Consider the following 27,526-nt stretch of genomic DNA (forward strand, 5'->3'; position numbering starts at 1 on the left):
TAAACTACCCTGGCAAAAGTAACTTAGGGGAGAAGAGCCTTGTTTTGGCTCATAGTTCCAGGTGACAGTCCTTCACTGGGAAGAAGTCACAATGACAGGATCTTATAACACCTGCTCTCGTTACATACATAGTTAAGAGGCAGAGAGCACAGGACACGTGCATGCTTTTATACAGTCCATATCCCTAGCCCAGAGAATGGTGCAATGCTGGGGATGGGTCTCCCATCTTAATTAACATACTTAATCCCTCATAAATGTGCTCAGAAACCCAGCACCCAGGCAATTTTAGATTTTTGTCAAGCTCACGGCACATTCACCCATGGATTCTGGGGAACTCAGTTGTTGGGCCTGCTCAGCAAGTTCTTTTATATGTTTAGTTATCTCACTGGCCTGGAGGCTTTTTGGCAGGATTGGGTATTGAACATGGGGAGATGAACACTCTACCTCTCAGCCTGAAGCCCTGTATGCACCTTCCTGTGACTCACTTGGTCGTCTGTCCCTCAGCTCTGTGGAAAGACCTTCTGTTATGTGCGCCCCTGTCCTGCTGGTGTGTGGATGGTGCCCAGGACCTAGCCAGAGACAGCTGAAGACAATCTCCTTGGAAGCTCTTACCCTAAGAGTTCCCGCTTGGGTGCTGGGCCTGCCATGGCATTCCGTCGGACTGAGGGTATGTCCATGATCCAGGCTCTAGCCATGACTGTGGCTGAGATACCCGTGTTCCTGTACACAACATTTGGTCAGGTAAGATGGGTGTGGTCCTACCCAGGGGTCCCCAGCACCTGGGAGAGCTGAATCCTTATCGTGGCTATACCGTGTGTCTTAGTTAATTTCTCATTGCCGTAGTCAAATACTTGGACCAAAGCAACTTAAGGGAGGAAGAGGGTATTTGGGCTCACAGTTGCAGTGTGCTATAGAGCATCATGTAGGCTTGGCAGCAGAAGCAGAAAGCTGGCTGATCACACTGCACTCAGGAAGCAGACTGACAGCGCATGCTTACCAGTGTTTAGCTCAGTTTCTCCATTTCATACATGGGATCTTGCCCAGCCCAGTAGCGGTCCCCTCCACAATTAGGATGGACCTTCCCTGGTGCTGGAGAGATGGCTCAAGAGGTTAAGAGCACTGGCTTCTCTTCCAGAGGTCCTGAGTTCAAGTCCCAGCAACCATATGATGGCTCACAACCATCCATAATGGGATCTGGTGCCCTCTTCTGGCGAACCAGTGTACATGCAGACAGAACATGGTATATGTAATATTAAAATAAAACAACAACCTAAACAGAGTCAAGGCCCAGTCTTCACCTAAGGCCAGGTGACTTTTTTTGTTGTTGTTGTTGTTTTTTCTTTTTGGTTTTTCGAGACAGGGTTTCTCTGTATTGCTTTGGAGGTTGTCCTGGAATTTGCTCTGTAGACCAGGCTGGCCTCGAACTCACAGAGATCTGCCTGCCCTTTTGACTGGTGACCTTTTGACTTCAGTTTGTCTGTGGGAGTTCTGCCTGGACCAGCAGCAGAGGGTGGCCAGGATGAGTCTGTTTGGTTAGAGTGATCAGGGACAGTGAATGTCATTAGCTCCAGATGTCTCTGGGAAATGGAGTCATCATATCTGGGTTTTGAGACAGGTTTTTGTTCTGTTTTTTTTTTTTTTTTTCTTGAGACAGGGTTTCTCTGTGTAGCTTTGGAGCCTATCCTGGAACTCATTCTGGAGACCAGGCTGGCCTTGAACTCACAGAGATCTGTCTGCTCCTGCCTCCCGAGTGCTGGGATTAAAGGCATGCACCACTACTGCCTGGCAGATCTGGGTTTGAGTTGTGTGTTAGTCACCATCTACACATGTCTTAAGTGCTGTGAACCCCAGACTCCTCATTTGGAAGGTGGCAGGGACTCTGACAGGTGACACAGGTCAGGCCTTGGTGCAGTGCCTGTCACTGTACCCCGACTGTCACAGAATGGTGGCCAGCACTGGGGGAGGGGCTGGGCCCCTGGATGCCATTCATCCTCTCAGCGATACATTATGCTATCTTTATACATTTCAGAGAAGCTGGCCTTGTCCCTTGTCACTCTTCTGATCAGCAGAGGAACACTGCCCACACCTGGAGCTTCCCTTTAGGTGACGTAACCAGGCCCCTTGTCTCTTTCCTCCAGTCTGCATTCTCCCAACTGCGGTTGACACCAGGCCTGAGGAAGGTTCTTTTTGCCACAGCCCTTGGGACTGTGGCCTTGGCCCTGGCTGCCCACCAGCTGAAGAGGCGCCGGCGGAAGAAGAAGCAGGTGGGCCCTGAGAAGGGAGGTGAGCAGCTGGGCACAGTACCCCTGCCCATCCTCATGGCCCGCAAGGTTCCTTCAGTGAAGAAAGGTAGGTGTGTGGTAGGGGAGCCCTGACATTGTCGTGTTTCAGCTTTGTTCACTGTGGAGTCTTGGGCCAGTGTCTTCCTGCCTCACAGCCACGTTCCTGAAGCAGAAAAGGAGGAGGGATAGTAGACCCACTCTTTGAGACCCTGGGCTCAGTCTTGGTGGGTAGTATTGGTTCTGGGCATCTTTATCACCTTAGGGGACACCAGGTAAGGGCCCAGGGCTGTCGGTTTTCCCATGCTCAGGAATAGGAAGAGCCATGGGCTTCATGAACCCAGTAGTTTTTCTCACATTCTCCTTTTTAGGGGAAAAAAAAAAAGGGATTTGCATGTGGTAAAATTCACCCTTTTAGCGTGTCCTTCTGAGCTTTGAGAAAGTGCCATCATAGAAGCAAGCCACTATGTGAAAACATTTTTTAAAGTTTATTTTGGTGTTTTTGTGTATGCACACGTGTGTGTATATGTGCACGTGTGTGTAGGTGTGTACCATAGTGTACATGTGCAAGTCAGAGGACAGCTTACAGAAGTAAGTTCTCGCCTCCTTTCAAAATGTGGGTTCTGGGGTCAAACTCAGGTCCTCAGGCTCAGCCTCAAGCCTGTGTCCACTGCACCATCTTGCTGGCCCTAGAAAACTCATAACAGCCCCTGGCAATCTAGTGATGTAGCTGGGTTCTTTTGTTTTGTTTTGTTGCATTTTTTGTTTTTTTGAGACAGGGTTTCTCTGTGGCTTTAGAGGCTGTCCTGTAACTTGCTCTGTAGACCAGGCTGGTCTCGAACTCACAGAGATCCACCTGCCTCTGCCTCCCGAGGACTGGGACTAAAGGCGTGAGCCAACCACCGCCCAAGTAGCTGTTTGCCACATGTCAATGTCATGCTGCTCTCCTTTCAAGGCAAAGTGTTCTCAGGTTCTCAGCTTGGGAGAAACAATTTTCTGTCTTGGAAAATAAATGTTAAAGCCAAGTGTGATGGTGTCTGCCTGTGATCCTAGCACTGGAGGCTAAAGCAGGAGAGACAGTAGAAGGCCACCGTGGGCTACAGAGTGAGACTTTGTCTCAAAAACCAAAATAAATAAGAAAACTCAAGGAAGATGAGGAAAAGAAAATGGGGCTTCAGATTGCTTTGTTTATTTATTTGTATTTATTTATTTATGGTGTATATGCCGTGGTATGCATGAGGCGCTCAGAGGACAGCTTGTGGGAGTTGGTTCTCTCCTGCCATCACATGGGTCCCAAGGATCAAACTCAGGTCATCAGGCTTGGTAGCAAGCATTTTTTTTTTTTTTTTTTTTTTTTTTTTTTTTTTTTTTGGTTTTTTGAGACAGGGTTTCTCTGTGTAGCTTTGGAGCCTATCCTGGCACGCGCTTTGGAGACCAGGCTGGCCTGGAACTCACAGAGATCCGCCTGCCTCTGCCTCCCGAGTGCTGGGATTAAAGGCGTGCGCCACCAGCATCTTTACCTGCTGAGCTATCCTGCCAGTCCTGTTGTTATTTAAGACCTATTTGTTTATTTTATGTGTGTGAGTGCTTTGCCTGCCTGTATGTATGTCCACTGTGTGACTGTGGAGGTCAGAAGAGGTCACTAGACCACCTGTATGGAGTTAAGAGATGGTGTGAGCTGCCATGGGAGGCCTGGAAACAAAACCTGGGCCCTGCAAGAGCAGTAAATGCTCTTAAGCACCCAGCCATCACTCCAGCCTGTTTGTTTTTGTTTTTGAAGCAGAGCCTGACTTTAGCCCAGTGAGTTTTAATAGCTCATTGCCCTTGCAGATGCTGTTTGTCCTGACAGTTGGAGACAGAGTCTTTAGACTGTTACAGAATGGGAGCCGGAGAAGTGATGCCAGCTCTGCTGGCCCAGGTGCTGTGCTAACACACCTGTCTACCTCATGTGCTTGGCCAAGCCACCTCCTGTTTTTTTGTTTGTTTGTTTTTTGTTTTTTTATTATTATTATTTATTTATTATATACACAGTATTCTGCTTACATGTATGCTTGAATGCCAGAAGAGGGCACCAGATCTCATTATAGATGGTTGTAAGCCACCATGTGGTTGCTGGGAATCGAACTCAGGACCTTTGGAAGAGCAAGTGCTCTTAACCTCTGAGCCATCTCTCCAGTCCCGCCACCTCCAGTTTTTGTTTCACCCTTTTTTCCCTTTCCCTTGCTTCAGCGCTGTGTGTGTTTAGCACAATCTTGTCATGAGCTGTATCCCAACTCCTGTGTCCCCGCCACCCCCAGGCAGGTTTTCCCTGTAGCTTTGGAGCCTATCCTGGAACTAGCTCATGTAGACCAGGCTGGCCTTGAACTCACAGAGATCTGCCTGCCTCTGCCTCCCAAGTGCTGGGACTAAAGGCGTGCACCACTAACACCCTGCTCTGTTTCTCTTTCTTGTGTGGAGAGAGAGAGAGAGAGGGAGAAGAGAGAGTATTTTAAAAAGTTGTCTCATCTCCTGTTTTGGAAAGAGCATTCTTTTTATTTTTCTGTCTTTTATTTATTATTTTTTGTGTATGGGTGTTTTGTCTCCAGGTATGTCTGTGAACTCTTTGTATGCCTGGCACCCACAGAGGCCTTTGGAGCTGGAATTACAGCCCCTTGTAAACCACCATATGGTTCCTGGGAAGTGAACCCAGGTCCTCGGAAGAGCAGGCAACGCTTTTAACCAATCCCCACCTCCACCCCCAGGTTCATATAGTCTTGGCTAGCCTCAAACATACCCTGTAGCTAAGAATAACCTTGAGCTGGTTTTTACACTCTGCCTATTTGTTTGTTTGTTTGTTTTGTGTGCTGTGTGTGTGTATGTGCGCGTGTGTGTGTGCACGTAAGTGTGTTTGTGGGTGGGTGAGCTTTCTCATCACAAGGCTAGTGTGGCACCCACAGGTCAATCTCAGGTGTTGCAATTCCCCTTGCACCTTGTTTGAGCTGGAATCTCTCCATAGGAGTGCTGGGACTACAGACATGGCTTTACATGGGTCTGGGGATTTGAACTCAGGTCCTCATGCTTGTGTGGCAAATGCTTTACCCATTGAGCCATCTCCCCAGCCAGACCTTAAACTTCTCATCCTCACACCTGCACCGCCTGAGTCGGGGATCACAGTGCCTGTGCTGCCATGCCCAGTTTATGGGGTGCTGGAGGTCAGACCCAAGGCTTCCTGCATGCTGGGCATCTGCTCCTCTAACTGAGCTATAGCCTGGTCCCTTTAATATTTTTACATTGTTTATTCTTGTGGGCTGGGGGGGGGTGAACTTGTGTGCCATGCTGGGTGTGTGCAGGTCAGAGGATTGAACCATGCTGTTGGGCCTGGCAGCAGGTACCCTTTCCTACTGAGCCATTTGGAAAACAGAATTCTTTATCAGTCACTCAATTAAGCACACAGACAACCTGAGCAAGAGGTAGGAAAGTGGCCCTGCCTTGCTCTCAGCTCGGCCCAGCATTAGGAGCCCCCCTATGAGTCTGGCCCTGTGTTAAGTCACCAGGCCGCAGGAAGGGTCCCATTCCTCTGCTAAGTGTACACACTCAGGGGGATCTGCTGGTGTTGTGGCTTAGGTCAGGTCATCAGAAAGATGAGGATGGGGAGGGTGGTCCAGGTAGAGGATGCATGCAAGGTCCACCCTTCTCCTCACAGGCTACTCCAGTCGGAGGGTTCAGAGCCCCAGTAGCAAGAGCAACGACACTCTCAGCGGCATCTCCTCCATCGAGCCCAGCAAACACTCAGGCTCCTCCCACAGCCTGGCCTCGGTGAGGAGCCAGGGAGGGATATGTGTGGGGGCAGGTGCCACCAGGATGCTCTTGGACTCTGCCCTGGGGAAGCTTCTGGACTGTTAGGGAGATGAGAGAGAGGCCCCTTCATTCCTTCACACCCTCATTCGTGAGTTTGGGCTTTAGAGCCTGGGTGATGGTGTGTGGGTGCCAGACAAGGACCTTATCAGGAAAGCCTGGGCATCGGACATTGAGCAAGTCCCTGGGAGGTGCCTGGAATGGGGCTAGGCCCTGAGGGTGTAGAGAAAATGGAGACAAAGGTGAACACTGTTTTGCTGGTGCTCAGCTTTGGGTTCATTAACTTATTATGAATCCATTCAGCAAGGATCAGGCCATAGCTCTAAGCCTGGCTCTCGCTCTGCCCTGGTGATACCCTTGCCCTCAAGTCTCCTGTGGTAAGGTAGAGGCCACACTTGAGAGGCTCCAAAACAAGGTGGCAGTATCTGTCCTTGTCTGACTGGTAGAGCAGGGACTGGGGCCCCGGGAAGTTTCATACATGGCTGTTTTGGTATCCACCTCTGTATTTCTTCACATTTGGGAAGTTTCTATGGGGCATCATCAAGCTGTTCTGAAGAGTGTTGGCCTAGCTCACTCGGGAGGTATCGGGAGGGCCTGTGGCCTGTGGTCAGGTGGTGGGGTGGCTTAGTCGGTCCCACATAGGGCCTCACTTCTTCTCTGTATACTTGGTCCCCAGATGGTAGTGGTCAATTCATCCAGCCCCACAGCTGCGTGCTCAGGTTCATGGGAAACCAGAGGAATGGAGGAGTCTGTGCCCACCACCGATGGAAGTGCTGAGAGCCTCTATGTACAAGGTTCGACTGGGAGGCTAGCCCAGGGCCTAACTGTGGCGGGGAAATGGCCTTCTAGGAGTCTTCAGTTACTGTCCCACCCCATGTCCCCAGTCACTACATTGCAGCCCTTTCTGATCAGAAGACCAGACCTTCCTGGGTGAAGGCCTGAATACTAACTAGTCCTGAGAAGCCAAGACCCAGGTGTCCAGCCTTGCCCAGTTCCGATCCTGCCGTGGCCTTTGCTTCCCTGTCATGCTGCATCCCCTTAGGGGTGAGACGCTGGGACCTGAGCCTCTCTCCTCTCACGTGTTCTCAGGCATGGAGCTGTTTGAGGAAGCCCTGCAGAAATGGGAGCAGGCCCTGAGTGTGGGGCAGAGAGGGGATGGAGGCAGCACCCCCACACCAGGTGACAGCTTCCAGAACCCAGACACCTCATCAGAGGCACCGTCAGAGGTAGGTGGTCTTCCCCAGTCACTGCAAGAAGGTTGGGAGGGTCGGACAGACGGACTGCAGTATGACCTCTCCCACAGGCATTCACTAGCCTCCTGTCCATGAAAGCTCCACTTAGAATGAATAGCATGCTTGGTGCTGTGTCGACTTGGTGAACAAGTCCTACATTGATAATCAAACCTGTCTCAGCTCTGTTTGGGTGACGGTGGGCATGCTGGCTATAGGAAATGGGTCTCTGTTGCTAGTTGACTGGATTCTGGGGCCTTTGGCCTTTGGGTTTTGTTTTTCATTATAAAAACTAAAGTTTTTCATTATAATTCTATAATTTATTTATTTGTAGGACGTGTGTGTGTGTGTGTGTGTGTGTGTGTGTGTGTGTGTGTGTGTGTGTGTGTGTGTGTGTGTGTTTCCCTGCATGTATGTCTGTGTACCATGTTGGTGCCCACAGAGTCCAGAAGAGGGTGTTGGATTCCCTGGAACTGGAGTTGTGAACCACCAAATGGGTGCTGGGAACCAAACCTGGGTCCTCCGGAAGAACAGCAAGTGTTTTTAACTGCTAAACCGTCTCTCTGGCCCCATCACTCCTACTCTCTTTTTTTCTGGTAGGTTTTTTTTTTTTTTTTTTTTTTTTTTTGAGACAGGGTTTCTTTGGAGGCTGTTCTGGCACTCACTCTGGAGACCAGGCTGGCCTCCAACTCTCAGAGATCTGCCTGCCTCTGTCTCCCGGGTGCTCGGATCAAAGGAGTGCGCCATCACCACTGCCTGGTTTTCTGAGTGGATCACTAGTTCATTCATTGATTCATTCATCTTTGTGTTTGTTAATGTGCACATCAAGGTACATGTCTGGCGATCAGAGGACAGTGCAGGTGTCGGCCCTTGCCTTTTGCCTTGTCTAAGATGGGATGTCTTACTCACTGTACCCCCTGCATCTTCCTGTGACTCCCCTGTGGCTGCCCCTTAGATGCACACACTGTATCCAGCTTGACATTAGTTCTAGGGATCCCAAGTCTGGTCCTCATGCTTGTGTGGCAAGTGCTTTATCTACTGCAGTATGTCCCCTGCCAGAGCGTTTGTTTTTAGCACGTTTGGACAGTGCACTGCACCGATGTGCAGGCAGATGGAGTACAAGTAGTCACCTGTGGGGAGAAAGGGGAAAAGGCTTTCATTTCACTCAGTGTCGGTGCCTTTCTCTTCTGTTTGCTTAAAAAGACAAACCTCAAAAACTTTCCAATTAAACTGAGAACCTTGCATGGGCCAAACTCACAAGGGTTAAGCCCTGTGTTTCATAATTTTGAGCATGTGTGCTTGGCTTTGGCTTCTGTCGGTACAATACTGTGAGCTATTGGGGAACCTGGGTGTGGCGGCACACACCCAACACTGGGGAGGCAGAGTCAGAAGGTCACAGAAAGTTCCAGGCCAGCTTGGGCTACAGAGTTCTAGGTCAGCTTGAGTTTCAGAATGAAACCCTGTCTTAAACCAAAGAAGCTAACCCAGGGGAATTTCACAGGGACTTGGTTGCTCAGGAGAGGGGGTACTTGGGACCATGTACTATTCAGAGTACAGGCCAGGACACCTGTGGCCTCTGGAACCACAGAGAGTCTGGGCCACAGGGGCTGTGTGTCCTCTATTCTAGCCCGGTCTTTGCACCTCCCCAGAATGGAACCAGCTCGGTTGGGTGCCTGGAAAACAGTGTGCAGTGCAAGAGTGGGTGGTGCCTGTAGTGCAGGGCTGGGTGGTGCCTGGCACAGACAGTATTGTCCAAGTGGAAAGCTGAGCTCAGAAACCTGTCACTCAGAAGTCTTGCCAGCTGTCTTAGGGTTTCTATTGCTGTGATAAAACACCATGACCAGCCAGGCATTGGTGGCGCACGCCTTTAATTCCAGCACTCGGGAGGCAGAGGCAGGCGGATCTCTGTGAGTTTGAGGCCAGCCTGATCTATAGAGTGAGTGCTAGGACAGGCTCCAAAGCTACACAGAGAAACCCTATCTCGAAAAACCAAAAAACAAAAACAAAACCCCCAAAAAACAAAACACCATGAGCAAAAAGCAAGCTGGGGAGGAAAGGGTTTATTAGGCTCACACTTCCATATAGCTTTTTGTCACAGAAGGCAGTCAGGGCAGGAACTCAAACAGGGCAGGATCCCAGAGGCAGGAGCTGAGGCAGGGGCCATGGAGGATGCTGCTTACTGGCTTGCTCCCCCTGGTTTGCTCAGCCTGCTTTCTTATAGAACCCAGGACTGCCAACCCAGGGATGGCCCCACCCACCACAGACTGGACCCTCCCCCATTAATCACTAATTGAGAAAATGCCTTACAGCTGGATCTCATGGAGGCATTTCCTCAGCTGAGGCTCCTTCCTCTCCGACTCTAACTTGTGACAAGTTGACTCACAAAACCAGCCAATGCACCAGCCATTGTTTTTTGTGATAGGCTCTGACTTTGTAACCCTGGCTGACCTGGAACTGGCTATATAGACCAGGCTGGCCTCTAACTCACAGAGCCTGCCATTGCCACCCAAGTGGTGGGGTTAAGGGTGTGTACTGACACACCTGGTTTCCAGGCCTTTAAAGGTTTTTTTTTTAAGATGGTGTGTGTGTGTGTGTGTGTGTGTGTGTGTGTGTGTGTGTGAGAGAGAGAGAGAGAGAGAGAGAGAGAGAGAGAGAGAGAGAGAGAGAGAGGGGGCGGGCAATGCATGTGTGCCACAGTGGGTTTGTGGAGGTCAGAGGACAACCTATAGGAATCAAATCCTCCATGTAGGGCCTAGGAGTTGAACTCAAATTGTCAGCCTTGGTGGCAGCACTTTGATCTGCTGAGGTAGCTCATTGGCTCACCATCCTCCTTGTTGTTATTTTACATTTATTTGTTTTACTTTATGTATATGAGTATTTTGCCTGTGTATATGTATGTTCAGCACATGTGTGCCTGGTTACAACCAAGGTCAGCTTCCCTGGAACAGGTTACAGATGGTGGTAAGCCACCGTGTGGTGCTGGGAACAATCAGAGCCTGGCTCCTCTGTTAGAGCAGCCAGTGCTCTTAACTCCTGACCCATCAATCCAACCCTGTGTCAACAGTTTTTTTGTTTGTTTGTTTGTTTGTTTTGAGACAGCCCTGGCTGTCCTGGAATTTGCTTTGTAGACCAGGCTGGTCTCGAACTCTCAGAGATCTGCCTGCCTCTGCCTCCCAAGTGCTGGAATCAAAGGCGTGTGCCACCACTGCCTGGCCCTGTGTTAACATTTTTAACAGCTGTGTTAAACAGTATTCCGTGTTGTTAACAGTTGACTGACATTATTCAGCCTTTTAGTATTTTTGGGGGTTGTGTCTATCAGTCTTGGTCATTTCATAAATTCCTACATATTTTAACACTTCCCCCCCACCCCCCCAGCCCCTCACACTCTGGCTTTGAATTTTAGTGCTTTGTTGACGTTGCCTGGCCTTTTGTGTGCTGTTTGCCATCCGAGAATATATTAAGTTTTTATTCCTTTTGTTGTTTTTTATGTGAGACATGGTGTACATGCGGAAGTCATTCTCCACCTCTGTCATATGGGTCCTAGGGCTTGAACTCAGGCTTGTTGGCAAGCACTGTTATCTGCTGAGCCATGTTGTTGGCCCCCATCTATGTGTTCCCTTTGGAGAAATGTCTGTTCTGGTCCTTTTGCATGGGATTAAAACACATCGGTTGTTTTCAGCTTATAGCGGCGCTGTTGAGTGGCAGTGTTCCTTGTGTGTTCTAGGCTCAATTCTGTTTTCACAGCTGGGACTTACAGGGATCTTCTGTTCCATGCATTTTCACCTTCTTTTTGCTTTGTTTTCTTTGAGACAGGGTTTTTCTGTGTATCCCTGACTCTGTCCTGGAATTCACTCAGTGGACCACGCTGGCCTCAAACTCCGAGGTCCTGCCTTTGCCTCCCAAGTGCTGGGATTAAAGGTATGCATGCCATCTTGCCCGTGGAGTTTTTACATTGTTGATGGCATCCATTGAAACACACAAGACGATTTTAAATTCTGGGGTTAGAGGTGGAACTTAGCTGGTAGAGTGCTTGTTTACCATGCCTGTTGTGGGGTATTTGCACACTGTGTGAAGATGTATTTGCTGTGATTGGTGTAGTAAAAAGCTGAATGGCCAATAGCTAGGCAGGAGATAGAGGCAGGGTTTATGGGGAGAGAAAGGAAGAGGAAGAAAATCTAGGTGCTGAGGAGACACAGACAAGAAACAGGAGGTACACACAAGATAGAGAGGTAACACCATGTGATAGAGCATAAATTAATATAAATGGGTTAATTTAAGTTAAAAGAGCTAGTTTAGAGCAAGCTTAAGTTATAGGCCAAGCTTTCATAATTAATAAGAAGTCTCTGTGTCATTATTTGGGAGCTGGCTGGCAGGACAGAGGAAAACTCATTACACAAGTCCTGGGTTTCATCCCCAGCACCACATAAGCCAAAAAATATGCCAGCAAACCCAGCACATGGGAGGTGGAGGCAGAAGGATCTGAAGTTTAAGGTTACATAGTGAGTTTGAGGCCAGCCTGGTTAAATGAGACCCCTTCTTAAAACAAACATTTTTAATCCTGAAGTTCACAGTGTCTGCTTTTCTTAAATTGGTTGAGCTTCTACATATGTGCAGTTTTAACCCAACCACAGTTATTCCCAGAGAGCTGACAGATGTCTTTAGGAGCTGCCAGGAGCACAGCAGAGGGGCCTGTGGCCCAGAATCCTGTAGGCCTGGTCCAGGTCTCCCTTCTGTGGTATTTAGTAGACACTCTGGACCATTTAACTATCATAGATTTTCTCTGTGAAGCATCCCTGCTCCAGAGAGATGCTGTACAGTGAGGTCCAGTTTAAGCCCTCACTCATGGCCACCTCCCAGCTCTTCTGGCCCCTTCTCAGGCCTAATTGGCCCTCATCTATCTCCTCCCTGGGCTCTAGTTACTGTAGGAACAGGCTCTACCTGTTGCCTCCATGGAGAGAGTAGTTAGGCTAACTCTTGCCTCACCCTGGGACCCAAACCCAAGAGCCCCAGGCTGGGAGGAAGCAACACCCCACTTCCATGCTTGGGGCTGGAGATCAAGGGTGGCAACACAGCCACAGAGCTCACAGGCTGAACCCCCACACCAGCTCCCACCCTCCACCTTAGGCAGAGGCCCAGCTTGTGCCTCCTTGTAAGCGTTCTTATGCCACCTGGATCATCCCTGGACAACCGTCCTTTGCTGTCCAGCTTGTCACCTGCAGGCCATGACACTCATGTAGTGGAATGTCCCTTGCTTGGTGACACCCCAGTAACAACTACTACTATGTGCACCTGTCTCCTAAGTCCTAGAAACTCTCTTTTCCAGGTGACCCCTTTTCAGTCTCTTCTGTAGGGAAAGTCTGGGAGGACTTGAAGGGTTTGTCCAGGTACATAGGATTGAAACTCTGTCTGTGTGTGTGTGTGTGTAGTGTGTGTGTGTGTGTGGCGGGGTAATGCTTCAATCCAGTGACAGTCTTGGGTCACCTAGAGACCCATTGTTTTCTTGGAAACATGTTCAGCCAGCCAGTCAGCCAACCAACCAAAAAAGCAAGAAGAGGAGCTGGAGATCTGGCTCAGCTGCTAGAGCACTTACCTAGCATGCAGCAAGCCCTGAGCTCAGTCCCCAGCACCATGTCAAACCTGGTGATAGGGAGCAAACTTGGGTCTTCTGCAAGACCAGTATGCTATTTAACTAAACCACTGAGCCATCTTTCCAACCGTGGTTGATAAGTTTCTTTCTTTCTTTCTTTCTTTCTTTCTTTCTTTCTTTCTTTCTTTCTTTGTTTTGTTTTGTTTTTTTGAGACAGGGTTTCTCTGTGTAGCTTTGGAGCCTATTCTGGCACTCGCTCTGGAGACCAGGCTGGCCTTGAACTCACAGAGATCCGCCTGCCTCTGCCTCCTGAGTGCTGGGATTAAAGGCGTGCGCCACCAATGCCCGGCTCTTTTCTTTCATTCTTTCTTTCTTCCTTCCTTCCTTTCTTCCTTCCTTCCTTCCTCTTTTTTTTTTTTTCCTTCTTTTTTAAGAGAGGGTCTTGCTGTATAGTCCTGGCTGCCTGGAACTCACTAATGTCCCATGTTGGTCTCAAACCTGAGATTTTTCTTGTTTTGCCTATAGGGTTCCAGGAAGATGCCCTAACTGCTGAGACCCTTTGCATGTCTTTCTGGCATCAGAGTGTGTGTATTTATAGCCGTAATACTGGGCCTTGGGCACATGTGGCTGGTGCCTCCTGCAGTGGGCAGCACAATTCTAGAGTTCTTTTGGACCCAGAGCCAGCTTCATTTCCTTGGGGCCCTATCTGAATAGGGAGCTTGGCAGCTCTGGGTTGAAGGTCATTCTTTGTGTCATAGCCAGAGTCGCAAAGGAGGGAGTTTGCCGAGAAGCTGGAGTCCCTGTTGCACCGGGCCTACCACCTGCAGGAAGAATTCGGTTCTACCTTCCCCTCTGACAGCATGCTGCTGGACCTTGGTGAGCAGGATCATGAAGGCTGCTGCAGGCCTGAGATGCCAGGAACAGAGGTCAGGGATGAAGGAGGAGAACCAGGGCTTGGATCACCAGTGCCACAAACAAATCACAGTTCCTGGAACCTCATTGAATAAATAGGGAAACTGAGGTATTCCCTTAAAGATGGCAGATAGACATTGAAGCAAGATGAGGTTCCAGGAGTCCTTAGTTAGTGTGCCATGCCCTGGCCTCTTGGGAGCACCCGTGGGTTGTGTGTCTACATCTCCTGGATAGGTCTTCAGGCCTCTTGGGTCACATGGTAGTTAGCCAAAAGTGGGCTGAGTGCCACAAACAGAAGTTCTCCTGTCACTTGGTGGAGGTGAAGGGGTGTGAACCACAGAGAGGAAATCAGCTTGTTCAGCCCATACTTCTCATGTCTGCTATGTGTCTGGCCTTTCCCAGAGTGCACTGAGCCAGTTCTGCAGGCCACATCCTCCCTAGTTTCTTGACATTGGCCTCAGTGTGGCTTTGCCTGCTGGAAAACTCATTCCCTTGGATCTTCCTCTATAACTGAAGTTGATAGGACTTTCAAGGTGACCACTATTTGACACACCTTTCCTGAGTGGCCTGGAAGGTCCTGACCCCAAGACTCTAGAGCTGGCAGATAATGGAATGTTGGTTAATTGCCCTGTGGATGCCCTTAAGGCAGTTTCAGCCTTTTAGAAAGGCAAACAGTAAATTGAGTGGTGGTGGCGCATGCCTTTAATCCCAAAGGGAGACAGAGGCAGGTGGATCCCTGAGTTTGAGGCCAGCCTGGTCTATGGAGTAAGTTCCAGGACAGCCAGGGCTACACAGGAAAACCCTGTCTCGGAAAACCAAAACAACGAAGAACAAGAAAAGAAACACTCACTAGGCAGGGCCACACAGAGCACTGGAATGGGTATTGAGATGACCCTGTTGTTATTACACAGCTCAGGGTAGCTCTGCCCACGTCTGCCCCAGACTGAGCCTCTGGGGGTGTGGGGATCAGTGCTGGGGGCAGGCCAGGATCCCTACAGCACTATGGGTCTCAGCTCAGTCCACTCCCTTCTAGAGAGGACCCTCATGCTGCCCCTGACTGAGGGCTCACTGCGCCTTCGGGCCGATGATGAGGACAGCCTGACCTCGGAAGACTCTTTTTTCTCAGCCACTGAGGTGATTGGCTTGGGGGACCAAGTTGGGTTGGGCCAGGCCTAGGTTGGGCCAGCACTAGGTTGTGGGGAAGTAAGGTTATTTTCTTGGGTGGGTACCAAACCCTGCTTCCTCGAGACTCTGAAATGCCAGGGCAGGGAGGTCTGAGCAGCCAGGGGTTATGGATCTGAATGGTCAGAGCAGAGGTGTACCTGCCTCCAGCTAAACCACACCCAGCTTTAGTTTCTCTAATCCATTCAGTCCTTTGGTTAGCATTAGTCTGCTACTAGGCTGGAGCAAAGGGCATGATGTCCATGCTTGGAACAGGAAGATGGGAGCATGTGTCCAGTGGACAGTCCCTTTGGTAGAAGTGCTAAGGTCTAAGGCTGGATGCTAACAGGGCCTCCTGTCTCATGAGGCTAGTGTGTCTTTGGCATCTCCATGATGAGCCATAGTCAGGCCCCTTGAGTGTTCCCTGTTGGTGTGGCCCATAGCTCTGGCCTCTGGGGTGCTGCTCACTGGCCTCCTTGGCCCCCTCTCCAGCTCTTTGAGTCTTTGCAGGTTGGAGATTACCCGCTCCCTCTCTCCAGACCTGCTGCTGCCTATGAGGAGGCTCTGCAGCTAGTGAAGGAGGGCAAAGTACCCTGCCGAACACTCAGGTGAGAGCACGTGGAGGCTGTGGGTGGGCTCCAGCCCTGGGGAAGAGGTTCAGAGGCCCACAGTACCTGGCAAGGACTCACACTGGGCATGACTGGCCCATCCTACCATAGCAGAGGTCAAGAACAAACCCAGAAGGCCAGATGTGGTGGCACATGCCTTTATCCCAGCTTTTGGGAGACAGAAGCAGACAGATCTCTGCGTTTGAGGACAGTCTGGTCTACAGAGGGAGTTCCAGGACAGCTAGGCTGTTATATCTAGAACCCTGTTTCAAAAAAAACAAAAACAAAAAAACCCACAAACCCAGATCCAGGACATAGCTTCGTGGTAGAATACTCACTTGGCTGGCACAGGACCTGAAAAAGACACCCATACCTTTGAAAAAGACACCCATACCTTTAGAAAGCTAGGCTTGTAGCCATACTTCTTAGTGTGTGACCTTGACGGAAGTTCTCTTGTGTCAACCCCTGTGCTCTTCTGTGCTTACATGTAGGTCTCTTAATCGTCTCTCTCTCTCTCTTTATTTTTTAAAGATTTTATTTATTTATTATGTATACAACATTCTGCTTCCATGTGTATCTGCACACCAGAAGAGGGCACCAGATCTCATAACAGATGGTTGTGAGCCACCATATGGTTGCTGGGAATTGAACTCAGGACCTCTGGAAGAGCAGTTGGTGCTCTTAACCTCTGAGGCATCTCTACAGCCCCGTCTCTCTCTTTTTTAAAAATAGTTTATTTATTTATATTTTATGCACATCAGTGTTTTGCCTGCAGGTATGTCTGTATGAGGGCATTGGATCCCCTGGAACAGAGTTACAGACAGTTGTAAGCTGCCATGTGGGTGCTGGGAATTGAACTCAGGTCCTCAAGAAGAGAATCCAGTGCTCTTAACCATCTCTCCAGCCCTCTTGTCTCTTTTGGATAGAGTACTTGACAGTCTTGTATATCCCAGGCTGGCCTTGAACTTGAATTTGCTGTGTAGCTAAGAATGACCTCCAGCTGCTGAGTGCTTGGATTAGATGCATGTGCCACCATTCCAAGATTGTTTTCCAGACAAACTTGGTTTCTCTGTGTAGCCCTGGCTGTCTTGGAACTCATGTGGTAGACCAGGCTGGCTTCAAACTCACAGAGATCACCTCTGCCTTCCAAGTACTGGGATAAGGGCATGTGCCAATGCCACCCAACAAGAAAATGTTATTATGACATTTTCATACATTCATACGTGGTATATTTTGATCATATTCAACCCATCCTCCTCCCCTTCTTGTTGATACCTCTTTCCATCTGTGTGTGTGTGTGTGTGAGAGAGAGAGAGAGAGAGAGAGAGAGAGAGAGAGAGAGAGAGAGAGAGAGAGAGGGAGAGAGCGCAAGAGTGAATGTAAGCCAGTGAGTAGTTGCCTTAGGGTTGCCTCCAGAAGCATAGAGCATGGGTGAGGGCTGTTTTGGGAGCATGGACACCTTATCAGTGGGTACACTACAAAAGAGAATGTCACTTTCTTCCCATCAGTGTTAACTGCATATGAACCATAAATCTTCAGGGAGAGCAGTGCTCTCTGCCCCCTGAAGTAAACCTTGCTGAGTTGTGTGGACTCAGCACTTTGTTTTCTGGTCATGGCTTGCATGGTTTAAAAGTCCACTGACTAAAAACAGCAGAAAGCTCTTCGAGTTTTGTAGTGACTTAGAGAGAGATGGCATATGGAACTGGTTGACCATTTTGGTCATTTGTCTGGGAGCAGTGATGGCTGATTGTGGCCTAAAGCAGACTGAAGTCAGCCTAGGCACTGTAGTTATAACTGCCACCTGTGCCCAGGATCAGAGGGGTCAGTGAGGTCCCAGAAAACATCCAATCAGCCTCTGCCTTTGACTGGGGAACAATTGAGCATCAAGGGAGTCTGGCACCAGCCAGAGGTCACACTGCCAGGCTGAGGCAGTTGGACTCTTGCCCCCTCCTCTTTGCCCAAGGTATACCTGCCCTCCATTGGGTCTTTGCTAGGCAGGACCAGGTGGCATGACACCATCTGTTCCTCTCCTCAGGACAGAGCTGCTGGGCTGCTACAGTGACCAGGACTTCCTGGCCAAGTTACACTGTGTACGGCAGGCCTTTGAGGTGGGTGTGGTTCAGGGACCACTGGGGAGGGTGCTGGGCCTGCTCTACACAGGGCCACTCTGCCTAGCCATGACTCTGCCCTCTCCATGGGCTCTGGGAGCTGCCAGCTCACCCCCTTCTTTCTTCAGGGGCTTCTGGAAGAAAGGAGCAACCAGGTCTTCTTCGGGGAGGTCGGCCGGCAGATGGTGACAGGCCTGATGACCAAGGCTGAGAAGGTAGTGGGGGTGGGGCTGTTGTTTGAGATTTTCTTGCCCACAACCTCTCCCTCCAAAACCTTATAGCTGGTTGGTGTTTGCTTTGTTTTGTTTTGTTGACTGTCGACTGGCTCTTTAACAACACCAAACTAGGGCCTCTTGAGATGCTCCGTGGGACTGTGACCTAAGGAAGATCCCCAAAACCTATGGTGAAAAGGGAGACCAAGTCTCAAAAGCTGTCCTAACCTCCACATGCAGCCTGTGGTATGGGTGTGCCCACACTGACATGAACACCATAATAATTAAGACAACACTGTTTGGGGCTGAGACAATTGCTCAGTTGGTAAAGTGCTGGCTGTGTGAGCATGAGGACCTGAGTTCAGAACCCGACTATTAAAAAGCCATGTGTGGTAAGGTGTGTTGTAACCCCAGTGCTGTGGAGGTGGAAATGGCAAGATCCTTGGGGTTCCTGGCCAGCCAGTCTAATTTGGTGATTCCCTAGCCCCATCAAGACACCCTGTCTGAGGAATGACACCTGACCTCTTCCTATGTGGCCTGCACACATACAAACACAAGTAGAGGAGTCCTCGCATCTTCCTATGGCCAAAGGGTCCTGGAAAGGCTGCTGGATCCCTCCCAACCTGAAAACCCTATTCCAACTTGGAAGTCTAGAGACTTGAACTCTCTCTTACTTGTGGTTCCAACAGCTCAGCTTTATAAAACTGACCAGTTATGAAATTCAGACTGCAAGCTGGGTGTTGGTGGCGCACGCATTTAATCCTATACTTGGGAGGTAGAGGCAGGCTTATCTGTGAGTTCAAGGCTAGCCTGGTCTACAGAGCAAGTTCCAGGACAGCCATAGCTTCACAGAAAATCCCTGTCTCAAAAAACCAAAAGCAAACAAACAAAAGAAATGCATACCACAGAATGTCCCCTGCATCTGTCCAAGGCAGCCCTTGCTAAAGTCCCAGATCTACTCTATGAGCATTCTGACCATGGTGCCATCGGCTACCACCCCAGCCTGTGCCCAAACCTTTTGCTTGGTTGTATCACAGGGTAACTCCTCCACCTTCCCACTCCAGCATGCTGGGGTGGGAATTAGTGACTACACAGCCCTCCATCTTGTGGGCTGGCTCTGGTGTGTCCTGTTCCCTGGTCGGCAGGCATCTTGGTGGCATCTACTGTTCTTCAGGTGTTAAGGGCTGTCATCATCCCTACACAGACTCCATGGGAACATTTGAGGTCTCTGTCTAAGGATCTCGCTAGTTCACGTAGGTCCCAGTTGGCAACAGAAGAGTTTGTGTCCTCATGTCTTGGCCGATACGGGGTTTTTGTAATCTTAACCTTTGTCACTCTATGCGTGGCTCTTTGATTGTGGAAGAGGTTGCATAATTTTTCTGTATTCATTACTCACGTGTTCTTTTGTTAATGGATTGGAGCAAATTTCTTTAGAGAGGGTCTTCTGTAACAGGACAGCCATGTGGCTGAGGTGACTGTGAACTCCTGACCCTCTTCCATCTCCCTCCTAAGTGATAGGATTACAAGCACGCAAGCCATGCCCAGCTTCTTTAGTTATGGTTAACACATTTTTAGACTTTTATTTTGTGTGCATGAGTATGGGGGCATGTGCACACACCACAGTTTATGAGTGAAGGACAGAGGACAACTTGGTTCTCTTCTTCTACTATATGGGTTCAGGGTTGGACTCCAGCTGTCAGGATTGTGGTACATACCTTTGCTACTGCAACATCTCCCTGGCTCTCTCTCTCTCTCCCTCTCCCTCTCCCTCTCCCTCTCCCTCTCTCTCTCTCTCTCTCTCTCTCTCTCTCTCTCTCTCGCTCTCTGAGGCTCAGGCTGGCCTCAGACTCATACCAATGCTCCTGCCACAGCTTCCTGAGGTTCTGTTGGAGCAAAGCTGGTTTATAGGCTGTCCTCTCACTACTTGCTCTCCCGTGCTGGAGGAATGATCTAAACACTCTGCATCTACCATCTTCCTCCACCCTTTCCAATCCCTTGGTCTAGCTGCCTTCAGTCATGACCTGAGTGCCGGCATGGGCTATGCTGGGCATACTTTGCCCTGTACAGCTTTGGGCACTGGGGCCCTGGATACCTACCAGACCCTCTGCCTCTCTGTGCATAGCAAATCTTTCCTCCATTATTTTTTATTTAGACAATTGTGAAGTCCACATAGAAGAGAGTATGGAAAGGTGTATAGAATAGTTCATGGTGAAGAAAAGGAACCCTGAGGGGCTCCCACCTCTGGCCTTTTCACCCTGCAACCTTCTTGTAATGTCCCCTGTCCTCCCCACCATGAGTGAAGGCCACGAGGGCCACGACTGTAAGCCTTGCACAGGTGTGTATGCAGCTGTGGCCCTTACGTCTGAGGCCCTGACAGGTGCTGTATTCACCTTAGCCAGGTGATTGTCCCAGTGCCTGCCATCTGCCCCAAAGTGAGCTCTAGGCTGCTCTTTCATCTCTTCCTCCAGCCTGTCAGAGCTCTGCTACTGGTTTGTTTAACAGATGAGGAAGCTGAGCCTTCCCAGGCCACTGAGCAAGTGAAGCATAGAGTCAAGCTTTGCAGTTAAGTTGGTGGGGTCCATCCTGTGACCTTAGTTGGCTCTCCTTGGCCTCCTAGGAATAGGAGGGAGAACAGAAGTGAGGTGGCCTAAGGCCAGGCCATTGTGAGCAGGCCTCTGCTGCCTCTGCCCCAGTCAGTCTTGGGCTTTGTTGTTTTACAACTAGAAAAGGCCCCTAAGCCCCATGACAGGTGCACTCATGTAGTCCTGTCTAGGCTCCCCAGGCAGATCTTTGAAGATGCTGGCCCTGTGGGAAATGCCCAGGCTCTGTAGCATCAGGGCCACTCTGTAACTATGCAGCCTTTGGCCGAGCCTTTCGTCTCTAGGTGGGCTGTTTCCATTTATAAGTGGGTGTGTCCTTTGTCAGCCATCCTCCATGCTAGGCAAGCCTGTGCTACTGAGCCACATCCCCTGCCCCTGCAAGAGTTTGCTTCAACTGCTTGTAGAGTTTTTCTGTGCTAGGGGCCGGCTGATGGTAGGTAGCACAGGTGTGTGTGCAGCTCCTCCCATCTCACCTCTTAAAACCACACCTTCTGGGTACCTCCAAAGAGCATCATGTAATGGGGCTGTGCCTGGCTCCCAGAAGGCCACAGGTGTTGAGTAACGAGCCAAACAGATATGTCTCTGTGCCCTGGTGTGGAATCTGCCCCAGACACACCCTGGTTCTCGGAAGGTGCAGGCAAAAGACACCACCTTGCCTCCTCTCTGGGGTAAGGCCCCAGCTGCTGGCACATTCTTTTTTTTTAGATTTATTTTATTTAATATGTATACAGTGTTCTGTCTACATATATCCCTGCAGGTCAGAAGAGGGCACCAGATCTCATTACAGGTGGTTGTAAGTCACCATGTGGTTGCTGGGAATTGAACTCAGGACCTCTGGAAGAGCAGCCAGTGCTCTTAACCTCTGAGCCATCTCTCCAGCCCTGTGCTGGCACATTCTTATCCACAGCCCAGTCTGCCTGTGAATTATCCTGCTGGGTCTCAGAGCCTCTCCCCCAACCAGAACCGGCTATATTTCTCACAGAGTCCCAAAGGCTTCCTGGAGAGCTATGAGGAGATGCTGAGCTACGCCCTGCGGCCTGAGACCTGGGCCACTACCCGGCTGGAGCTGGAGGGCCGAGGGGTGAGTTGGCTCATGTTGAGCTCCTAGCATCCTTCAGAACTTTTGTTGGGGGCTTGTGCAAGCTCTGCACTGATGCTAAGCAGCTGAGAAGGCTCTCACTGCACAGAGCCTGGGTCCAGTCATTTCCTTACGTGTCATGCACGGGCCCCCTCTGGCCTCAGCTGTCTGCATAGCCACTCTAGATTCAGCAGCCCCTCTTCCAGGTGGCGTGCATGAGCTTCTTTGACATCGTGCTGGACTTCATCCTCATGGATGCCTTCGAGGACTTGGAGAACCCTCCGTCTTCGGTGCTTGCTGTCCTGCGGAACCGCTGGCTGTCTGACAGCTTCAAGGAAACGGTGTGTCACCGTCTGTCTCTCTCCCATACATCATGTCACATTACTTGGGCAGTAGTCTTCTTGTCCCTGGAGTTCATTTGTCAATCCTTCGACTCCCTAGCCAGTCCCTGCTCACAGAGATCTGGGGTGACAGATCTAGGGTTCTCTCCAGGCATTCCAGAGTTCCCTGATGCCCTGGTTCCGGCAGAGTGCATATTGTCCTTGTATTGTAACTCACATGGTGCAGAACCCTCACTCTGGGCTGACACTAATTAAGTTTGTTTTAATGCATCACATTAGTTTAAAATAGAGGAAAACTTCCCACCTAACATTACTACCCCCAAAACAAACAAACAAAAACAAACAAGTCGCCAGGCATTAGTGGTGCATGTCTTTAATTCCAGCACTCGGAGGGTAGAGGCAGGAGGATCTCTGTGAGTTCGAGACCAGCCTGGTCTACAGAGTGAGTTCCAGAACAGGCTCCAAAACAATACAGAGAAACCCTATCTCAAACAAAACAAAACAAAAAAACAAGTCAGGCAATGGTGGCACTCACCTTTAATCCCAGCACTAGGGAGGCAGAGGCAGGCGGGATCTTTGTGAGTTCATGCCAGCCTGATCTACAGAGTGAGTGCCAGGACAGCCAGGGCTACATGGTGAGACCCTGGCTTGAAAAACCAAAATCAGGGGGGCTGGAGATATGGCTCAGTGGTTAAGAGCACTGGCTGTTCTTCCAAAGGTCCTGAGTTTAATTCCCAGCTATCACATGGTGGCTCACAACTATCTAATGAGATCAGGTGCCCTCTTCTGGCATACATACAAACATAATAAATAAGTCTTTAAAAAACAAAACAAACAAAAACCCCAACGTCACCAGTGATACTCTAGTAACATTGTGGTGCCGCTGCCCATAGCTGATCTCCAAGTAGGCCATTTTTAGATGCTCATCATGGCTCCCCACAACCGCCAGGTGAGGTAGGGTGCTGTGTCATGGCCATTTACAGAGGAGGAAACCGAGGCTTGGGAAGCCTCAGCATCTGATTGGAGTTCTGAATCAGTAAGGGTTAGAGCATAGGTATGTATGGAGCTAAAGAGATGATGACTCTGTGGGTAAGAGTGCTTACTGTTCTTGAAAGGTACCAGGGTTGTTTCCTAATGCTTACATGGTATCACAACCACTGGTAACTCCAGTTCTGGGGATCCAGTGTCCTGGCTTCTGTAGGCTCCCTCACATACACAATACACCAACTCATAGAGGCTTGCACTTGCATGTGTGCACACACATACATACATACATACATACATACACACACACACACAGAGAGAGAGAGAGAGAGAGAGAGAGAGAGAGAGAGAGAGAGAGAGACTGAGACTAAAAATCTAGGCATCTGTTGCCAGATTTAGGGTAAAGATAAAGCAAAGCTCAGGCAAAGTTGAGTTTGGGTGAGTTGTGGGAAGCATTCCTCCTGGGCCAGGACTGGGGTGTGGGTTAGAATGTTCTAACTCTAGGCTGGGGTCTTATCTGTGTTTTAGGCCCTAGCCACTGCTTGCTGGTCTGTCCTAAAAGCCAAGAGGAGGCTCCTAATGGTAAGTGATTGGTGAAGCCCTTGGGGGGGGGGGGGCTATGCTGGGTCCTAAGTGGTCAGAATTCCCCTGACCAGTTGGATTGATCAGGGAAGAGATGGGTGCAGCAGAACATCCCACCCCCTTACACTGACCACCTATCTGGCCACTGTACCCCACTTGGCCAGGAGCCCCAGAGGGCATGTAGTTCCACCTTGTCTCCCCCTTCAGGAGCAGCCATCATATTCCAGGACTCAGCAATGAAGAAGGACAGACAGACAGGGTGGGAGGGAGGGATGGTGAGTACACATGAGTGACTAGTGGTTACAGAAGTCAGAGAGCAGGTGGTGCCTTCCTCCTGCCCAGTAGGCAAATGGTATCTGCACCCTGGATGGTGTAGCTGATTACTCCCCGTGCCTGCCGAGCTCTACTGCCCAGTCAGCACCAGCTGTTGTGGCCAGTGCTTTAGGTAGGCTTTGGCCCCTGTGGCTGCATGGGGCAGCTCTCAGCAACCTGCTAGCTTTTTCTGTAGAACTAAAAACCAGGGCTATACAAGCCCAACACTTGCCCAGGGTCAGCTAGCCATGACGTAAGTGGCTTTAGATGACCCAGATCTTCAATCCTGGCGTGGTGCTTATGCCATAGGTGCCCGATGGCTTCATCTCCCATTTCTACTCCGTATCGGAGCATGTCAGTCCTGTGCTGGCCTTTGGCTTCCTCGGACCCAAGCCCCAGCTTGCGGAAGTCTGTGCTTTCTTCAAGGTAGATGAACAACCCCTGCTTCCCTGCTCCTAATACAGGCACTCTCTCAGTGCCGCAAGAGGGGTGGGGGCTTGGGCTGCTCTCCATGAGGATATGGAAGGAGAACCAGGAAGGCAGGGCCTGAGAATGGGAGAGTGGGCTGTGCTTAGTCATTAAGAAAGGGGCTTTGTAGGATGTAGAAAACATCACAGGACCCAGACCCAACACCAGTCTCCTCCCCTAGCACCAGATTGTGCAGTACCTGAGGGACATGTTCGACCTGGACAACGTGCGCTATACATCAATACCAGCCCTAGCAGATGACATTCTACAGTTGTCCCGGCGCCGCAGCGAGATCCTGTTGGGCTACCTTGGGGCACCAGTGGCTAGTAGCACTGGGCTAAATGGGCCACTGCCTCGAGAGAATGGGCCCCTGGAAGAGCTGCAGTAATGGGACACAGGCTGGAGGGGAGGTGGCGGCTTGAGCCTCATTCACAAGGGTGACAGGAGAGAGAAGGCTGCCCCTCCCTTCCTTCGGGTTGGCGTCCAAGGGCCAGGTGGCCAAGGGCCATTGTCCCTGAGCCTGATACACCTCCTCATCTGGAAATCCCAACACCCAGAGGACAAATTTCCATGGAGAGGAATCACTAGGAGCCTATCCAGATGCCCTCAGGGTTGCCTTGGCAGCAGGGACAGGCCAGGGACAGTAAGGTGTGACAAAGGGAAGATGGTGAGAGAGGAAGGTGTTGTAGAGATATGGACCATAGAGCCCCAGTCTCCTCTGGGCTGCAGACAGACAGCAAGGAGGTGATCGGTGAGGGACAGGGCATGCGGGGCCATGTGGTGACAGTCACAGGGTCCTGGAATAGGAGCCAGCACCCAGGCTTTTGGCAGGTATGGAAAGCCCTATCTGGGCCATCCAGAGGTGAGCTCGCCCCACCTGTGCTCACATTTGAGCAAGGACTAGCCCTTCAGAAACCCAGACACCGACCAGGACCCTGTCCCCCACATTCCCACACCCTGCCAAAGACTCCGTTTTTTCATCCCACCTCTGCCACCACCAAAGATGGAGGCGGTGGGACTGGGCTCTTCTCACTCCCCCGTGAGCCTGGAACTTCCTGCGCAGTGCTGGGCTCCAGCTGAGGGCTCGAAGCAGAGCTCACAGAGGCCTATCACCTGTGTTGCTATCTGATGCTCTAGAAGTGAGGGCCTAGGAACCATGACAGGGAGGGCAGAGGATGCACAGCAGTGCCCCGCCCCCGCCCCCACCCCCACACAAGAAGCTGGACTCGGCACTTTGCCTTCAGCTCCATGCACACACTTTGAGGCTGCATAGCAGCATAGAGCCACCTCAAGGCTGCTGCCACCCAGGGTCCTGTAAGCATTTGTCATGGCAGCTGCAGGGGTCCTGGCAGCCTGAGCTGGGAATTTTTTTATTTATTGCCTTAACACTTTATTTGGATGTTCTGCCCCTTCCAGGTTGTAAGACCTGCAGGAGGTGAGACTCCTGGTCTGGTCTGGAGTTGAGCACTGGCTCCTGGGACCCAGTCCCTCTGGAAGGGGCAAGGAGGATACAGTGAGGAGAGGGTGGTCACGGCTCTGGCTCCAGATCCTCCTCTCTGAGGCCTGTGTTTAGAAGGGAGGAACCCTCCGAGCTCAGTCTTGACATTCCATTCATTTGCACTTACCTTGAGCTGTGAATGTAACCCCGGGCCAAGGCCCACTCTGATTTGCCCTGATTCCCACAGCAGTAGCGTTTTCATCTTGTCCTTGTTTGTGTCCACGCATTGCCCTAGAGCACTCATCTGTCTCAGCTTCCAAGCCCCAATGTAAAATGTGTGCAGTGACTGTGAGTCAGATAAAGATGGAAACAGCCTCTTCCTGTGTCTTGCTGGGTGTAGGGGCTGTAGCAGGAGCAGAGGCTGGAGCGCCGCCCTTCAGTGCAATGGGTAGAGGTTCCAGGAGGAACAAGGTCAAGAGCGGCCTGATGGGAGCTGTGAACCCTCTTGGTGTCACGTGACAGACAGCATGACAAGTTCTGTATGTCCCTGGGACAGCGAGATGCAGATGTGAAGTGTGCGGCCAGCCCTCTGGTCCTCAGTTTCCCCATCTGTAAATTGTAGGCATTTCACCCAGCCAGGGCTTGAGAAGGGTGGGCCAGGTGGTCACAGCCCATCAGGTCTTCATGTGTCTTTATGGGAATCTGTCTAAGGACTTCTGTTGCTGTGATAAAACACCATGACCAAAAGCACCGTGGGGAGGAGAGGGATTAATTACTTCACTCATAGTCCCTTATGACTGTTCATCATTAAAAGCAGTGAGGGCGGGCTAGAAAGATGGCTCAGGAGTTGAGTGCTGCCTGCTGTTCCAGAAGTCCTGAGTTCAATTCCCAGCAACCACACAATGTCTCACAACCATCTGTAATGAGATCTGATGCCCTCTTTTGGCCTGCAGGGATACATGCAGACAGAACACTGTATACACCATAAATAAATAAATCTTAAAAAAAACAAAAAACAAACAAACAAAGAAAACACAGTGAGGGCAGGAACCTAGAGGCAGAAGCTGGTGCAGAGGCCATGGAGGGTGCTCATGGCTTTCTCAGCCTGCTTTTGTATAGAACCAAGTGCCACCAGCCCAGGGACGGCTCCACCCACAATGGGCTGGGCCCTCCCCATCAATCACTAAGAAAATGTCCTACAGGCTCACCTGCAGCCCCATTTTATGGAGGCATTTTCTCAATTGAGGGTCCCTCCCTGATGACTCTAGCTTGTGTCAAGTTGACAATAAAACAAACAAAAAAACAGCCAATACATAGCTGGGTGATGGTGGCACACATCTTTAATCCCAGGTAGAGCCAGGAGGATCTCTATGGGTTTGAGGCCAGAGTGAGTTCCAGGCCATCAAGGGCTACATAGTGAGACTCTGTCTCAAAACAAGTTTTTAAGGCCTAGGGACTGGGCATTGAGTAGACAGCTCGAATTGGTGAAGTGCTTGATGGTAAAAGGCAAACACTGTGTCAGCATAGTTCCAGCTGGAGTAGAGACAGGAGGGTCTTTAGGGCCTCGAAGGCCAGTCAATGTAGCTAAATCACAAATCTGGCGTCAGTGAGAGATCTTGCCTTAAAACATCAAGGGAGAGCAATCATGGAGGGCACTACTGACCTCTGGTCTCATATACACATCTGTACAACATGTGCATGGATATACACACACAGAATTTTTCTTTTTTTCTTTAGACAGGGTCTCTCTATATAGCCCCGAATGTTTTGGTCCTTGCTATGTAGACCAGATT

General features: G+C 50.3%; 1 protein-coding gene across 2 annotated transcripts in view; it reads left to right on the forward strand.

Annotated features, from left to right (window-relative positions):
* Nucleotides 1-26,110, forward strand: part of Miga2 (mitoguardin 2) — a 29,637-nt gene extending 3,527 nt beyond the window's left edge. The window contains exons 2-16 of one of the 2 annotated variants that reach the window (XM_027423184.2): nt 505-741; nt 2,139-2,349; nt 5,962-6,074; nt 6,790-6,907; nt 7,203-7,339; nt 13,688-13,805; nt 14,875-14,975; nt 15,495-15,610; nt 17,646-17,718; nt 17,847-17,933; nt 21,513-21,611; nt 21,815-21,949; nt 23,462-23,515; nt 24,137-24,253; nt 24,477-26,110. In XM_027423184.2, coding sequence (XP_027278985.1) covers nt 646-741; nt 2,139-2,349; nt 5,962-6,074; nt 6,790-6,907; nt 7,203-7,339; nt 13,688-13,805; nt 14,875-14,975; nt 15,495-15,610; nt 17,646-17,718; nt 17,847-17,933; nt 21,513-21,611; nt 21,815-21,949; nt 23,462-23,515; nt 24,137-24,253; nt 24,477-24,683 — 1,782 coding nt within the window. In that variant the 5' untranslated portion in view covers nt 505-645 and the 3' untranslated portion in view covers nt 24,684-26,110. The remainder of the gene's footprint in view (nt 1-504; nt 742-2,138; nt 2,350-5,961; nt 6,075-6,789; nt 6,908-7,202; nt 7,340-13,687; nt 13,806-14,874; nt 14,976-15,494; nt 15,611-17,645; nt 17,719-17,846; nt 17,934-21,512; nt 21,612-21,814; nt 21,950-23,461; nt 23,516-24,136; nt 24,254-24,476) is intronic. The other variant, XM_027423186.2, reaches the window with a different exon arrangement.
* The last annotated feature ends 1,416 nt before the right edge of the window (nt 26,111-27,526 follow it).

Source organism: Cricetulus griseus, chromosome 6 (genome assembly GCF_003668045.3).
Source record: "Cricetulus griseus strain 17A/GY chromosome 6, alternate assembly CriGri-PICRH-1.0, whole genome shotgun sequence".
Lineage (NCBI taxonomy): Eukaryota > Metazoa > Chordata > Mammalia > Rodentia > Cricetidae > Cricetulus > Cricetulus griseus.